Source organism: Aphanomyces astaci (assembly GCF_000520075.1).
Source record: "Aphanomyces astaci strain APO3 unplaced genomic scaffold supercont1.325, whole genome shotgun sequence".
Classification (NCBI taxonomy): Eukaryota; Oomycota; class Saprolegniomycetes; order Saprolegniales; family Verrucalvaceae; genus Aphanomyces; species Aphanomyces astaci.
The window spans coordinates 1-4,659 of NW_009798588.1; the positions used below are offsets into that span (position 1 = coordinate 1).

Sequence of the window (4,659 nt, forward strand, 5' to 3'; positions counted from 1 at the left end):
GGTGGCAATGATCAAGCGGGCGATCTTGGCATGGGATCGCGTTTCAGCGTCCGAGATTCGAAGAAGCTTTGAGAAGGCGATTCCCGCACCAGCAGCGAACATTGAGCAGCCATAGCCATTCATGTTGAAATTCATTTGAATAAAAATGCATTACATTTAAATAAGTTTTATCGACTTTACATACTGTATTGAGATCATTATTTATATTTTGGAAATAATTATGGAAAAAAGTTTGACGCACCCGGGATTGAACCCGGGCCCCCGTACTTCTCCAACCGACGTCTTAACCATTGCGCCACCGCGTCAAACGCTTATCTTTGTACATTGCTCATCAATTCGGTCGATATCCATACTTCTAATTTGCATAATCTGTCGAAAGTGATAATTAATTAATTGTACAGCTCACGAATGGAAACAAGACACTCAATCGCGGCTGCACAATTTAATAACCTGCAAAAATGTCGTCTGATTGGTCACATTATGACACGAATTTCGAAGTTAATTAACCAATCAATGACATTTGAGGCCAGGTTTTCGAAGTAAAATTTGGTGAACCATTCCGTCGTTCCCAGTGACACGGAGGGAGTATATCGATTAGATTTGGCGAATCAGGTCAAAAGTCCAAGTTAAAAGGATAATACAGTACTACAATACTACTAGTATTAATACTCCGGAGTACTACAGTAAGTACTACAAAGTGTACGTGTAGTACATGTATGTACTGTAGTTGCTTCATGGCAACTACAATTGTGAATCACCCTACTATTCCACTTTCCTCTTACGAGTGTAAAGTGCACATGGCCATTTGTTATTCGTCTTATACAGTGGCTGCGGAAATACCGTTGATCACCACGTTAGAACTCCATGCTTTGACGTTATCGCATTATCGGTCGTATGAATTGCTTGTGTTTCGAAGGAGTTACTAGTACTTTTCAAGGACTTTCGGGAACTATGGCATACTGGCCGCCCAGGTGCTGGCTGCTCAAACTATGGCGCCCTCTTAGGCCGTAGAGGCCGTAGACTCCGCACGCTACGGCAACATACAGCGCCATGATGGACACAATCATCAACGGAATTTGAACGGCCAAGAACCAATTGAACCAAATCGCCAAGCACGGAAACACAGGCACGAACGGGGCGTGGAATGGCGTGGCCTGGTGGGGATGCTGCTTCTTTGCTACGTCGTCATCCTACAGTACAGTGTCCATGATACTTTGAGGGAATCATCTAGGTATTGTCAAGTCGATTCGAAATTGGAGTGTTTGGGTGCGCACAATCGAAGGACCAGAATCACCAAATACATCGGCAGACAATCGATATGCGACCAATCAAAACCCACAACACCAATCAAGTGGCCAATCTTCGACAATTCAACACCGAATTAGTGTATGACTGAAATTAGTATGATACCGGACAATCTTTACATACAAAAGTCATGACAATGAATCGATATATCGATAGATTTGGCAAAGAATCAGCCGAAAAATCAATCAAATTTGGATGACATGCACAGTATATGGACAATAATAATTAAATGATTCATTTATATCACACCTCGTGGTCTTCCTCATCTATGGACGCTGTCGTCTCCACCGATGGACTCGTGGGCTCGTCGTCGTCGTCGTTGTCAGGGCTTTGCTTTGGGACGAGCTGGATCGGATGGTTGGCATGTGCCAGCACCGCCACACACAGCCCTACCGCGTATTATGCTCAGAAATAACTGGATTCTAAACCATTAAAAATATTTGTGAACCAAAGCCAGGTTATCAACTCGATTCGACATCCATCCTCGAGATCGACTCGATCCATTAATCCAATCACACAACACGAATGAATTGGCCAATCAAAAAAAGCTTTCTAGCTTTGCCACGTCAGCAACCCTTGCTTATTTTGCCAAAAACCAAGCATATCGACCTGAAAATAAAACAAATATCGCTCAAAAACACATGAATCACAGCGCATTCCAGCCATTTTCACGGCATATATATATATACCTACCTGAAGCGACCGAAAACACCGCCGCGGCCACAGGGCCATATGTGTGCATGTACCAATGGTCGGTGGACCCCCGAGGGGCCAGCAAGCTCTCTTGGATGTGGTACGCAGACAACCAGCTCACACCCAGAAAGAGCGCGACGACGGCTGCGGTAGGGTTCGACGCAGAGTTGATACACGCTGGGGTATACAAACACGATTTGTACCGCACCGCCAAGAGACAAGTGTTGGTCAGGTTGAATGCCAGCAGAATTCCCAGCGAAATAAAGTCCCACAGGTACTTGAACGGGATGCACACGGCAATACCAATCAATCCAAACCCAGCAATGAGCGTGCCTACGTTGTCGCATATTTTGTGTGTGTACTTGTGTTAGGATGAGGATCCGGTTTTCATTCACGACACCATACTCCCTTTCTCTCTATATATATATACATATATACACATGTATAATTTTTATATATATATATAGAGAGAGAGAAAGGGAGTATGGTATATATATATGCTAGTATACCATAAAAGGGATTCCCGTGCTTGTCCAGGGAGCTAAAACAAGCTGGAAGTAGTCCGTCTTTCGACATGGCGTACTATAAAGAATCGTATACGTCATACATTCTTGACACAAGACCGACGCTCTCGTGGTTCTAATAATAAAGAAGACGAATATAATAAAAATATATAGTTTTACATACTTGAACACGAGGTTGGGCGAGGAATCCAATCAAAATACCCACAGGCATCGTAAACACTTCGCCAATTTCGACAATCGGAGCTGCCCAATGATACCCCACCTAAAGTGTATATATTAAGCATATATATATTGTTATGGGGCATTAAAATCTCAAATATATATATTCTTATGAGGTTCGAGAATATATATTTCTGAATCCAACGTACATGCCGTAAAGCTGTGCCGTACGACTCGGCCACGTCAATCTCAGTGTACTTTTGCATGCCCACAAGGGACAGAGTCGCCAAAGTCGAGAGGAAGGCGGCCCCCACCACCGTCCCAAACACAGCGCGGGGGATGTCGCGCGTAGGATTCTTGGCTTCGGCAGCCAAACAGCACACTTCATCTACGGATACAATGCATACGTTAACTAAATGCGCAAGTTTGGGGATTGTTTTGAAACCACCAAGAATTCAAGCCAAGAAGTATGATTGGATAAAAAGAATCAATGTTGCAATATGATTGGCCAAAACGAATGATTATTCCCAAATATCCGCCTTCACAAGCTGTACACTTGGATATCTATCTATCTATATACATATTTCTTGGGTCTGGCATATATATGGTTGGTTCATATTCAACCAACCGACAGAGGCAATTATGCGTAGAACAAACAGCATAAACACAATAACATTACAAAAGGAAAACAATTCGGCGACTTGCATGTTTTTCCACTATTTCGACTGGTTTCACACTAATATGCCATTTATATAAATATATATTGGTACCGTATCCAATGTATCCATAAAAACTCGCGCTCGCCCCGAGCATGACCCCTGGCCACCCAAACACGACCTGATCGACGGCGTTGATGTGTTCGGGAGCAATGAACGGGTCCATGTTGGACGAATCAAACTTGGTCAGACCCACGACAATGATGAACAGCACCACAGATATCTTGGTGACTGTGACAACGTTGATCAGTTGTTTGCCGGCAGACATGCCGCAGAGGACGATGCCCACACACAACGACTAGACAAGCAGGAATAGGCCCCACATGGCGAGCAAACAGACGCGTTACCATAAGCAGGCCAGCGTACAGGTCGATAGAGCTGTCCTTCGGCTTCATCCACACCGGCCCTTCCACGCCCATCTGACGCAGCCACGACTGGAACTTGTCGCTCCAGCTGCGCGCGCTGCCTGCGCTGGCGACGCCATATTCGAGGGTGAGCAGACACCCAGCAATCATGGCTGGCATTTCACCAAGGGAGTGATATGCGTATGCGTAGGTACTGCCGGCTGAAGGGATCAGTCCACTGAGCTCCATGAACGACGCACCGCTTAAGATGCATCCAAACCCGGCCAAGATCCAACTCAGCACGGCCGCAGGGCCTGCGTACGACTTGGCAATCTACTTGTCGGATGAGACCTCGAGGAGTTGTGGAGATAAAGGTACCAAGCCTGCCGTGGCAAAGACACCACTACCAACGGTACCACCGATACCAATCATGAGCAGATCAAAGCAGCCCAACGTTCGCTCCAAGTGCGGGTTCTCGGACGACTCCTCGGCGTAGGTGAGACTCAGTGGTTTCTTCCAGCTCACCCTAGACCACAGAGACGTCATGGGACCACCACCCGCGGCCTGCACGTTTCCTCGCTCTCCGTCCGTTGCGTTGACATCCATCTTGCCACCACCTTTCTTGCGCAGCTGCAGCATGACGTGGGCAGGATGAGACGACACAACGTTGTTTGAAAGTTACAGTTACTGTAATTATTATACATTATGTATCCGTAATAGTATCCGGATGGAAGGCCGAAAAACTCAAATGATTGATAGGTTTACCGGTTACGTACAAGTATTATTTATATTGTACAGGTATTGTCGTATTTGCTGTATCACATATCTCCATCTAAACCTCTATAACCCGATACGTTCAGAAGATATCAGGTATAGGTGTACTGTACTACAGTAAGCTTAGTACAGAAATTATACAGA

The 4,659-nt window shown here is 45.4% G+C and overlaps 1 protein-coding gene and 1 pseudogene across 2 annotated transcripts; both read right to left on the minus strand.

Moving 5' to 3' along the window:
• Nucleotides 1–233: 233 nt before the first annotated feature.
• Nucleotides 234–305, minus strand: H257_19053 (annotated as a pseudogene). Its single transcript has one exon. The product of its transcript is annotated as a tRNA-OTHER (tRNA).
• A 507-nt stretch (nucleotides 306–812) lies between these two features.
• H257_19054 (hypothetical protein) lies at nucleotides 813–4,405 on the minus strand. Its single transcript, XM_009848203.1, has 9 exons — nucleotides 4,120–4,405; nucleotides 3,745–4,074; nucleotides 3,452–3,695; nucleotides 2,891–3,069; nucleotides 2,686–2,784; nucleotides 2,508–2,580; nucleotides 1,999–2,331; nucleotides 1,555–1,694; nucleotides 813–1,190 (listed from the first exon to the last, which is right to left on the minus strand). The coding sequence occupies exons 1-9, from the start codon at nucleotides 4,378–4,380 to the stop codon at nucleotides 933–935; spliced, it is 1,917 nt and encodes a 638-aa protein (XP_009846505.1). The 5' UTR covers nucleotides 4,381–4,405; the 3' UTR covers nucleotides 813–932.
• Between the last annotated feature and the right edge of the window lie 254 nt (nucleotides 4,406–4,659).

Bases quoted from the DNA above. Each gene is read 5' to 3' on its own strand.
- H257_19054 (XM_009848203.1), bottom strand. From the start codon at position 4,380: ATGCTGCAGCTGCGCAAGAAAGGTGGTGGCAAGATGGATGTCAACGCA. The intron at 3,070-3,451 runs GTACCAATATAT...TTGTATCCGTAG, and splicing joins TTATGGATACATTGGATACG to ATGAAGTGTGCTGTTTGGCT. The intron at 2,581-2,685 runs GTATGTAAAACT...GATTCTTTATAG, and splicing joins TCGCCCAACCTCGTGTTCAA to TACGCCATGTCGAAAGACGG.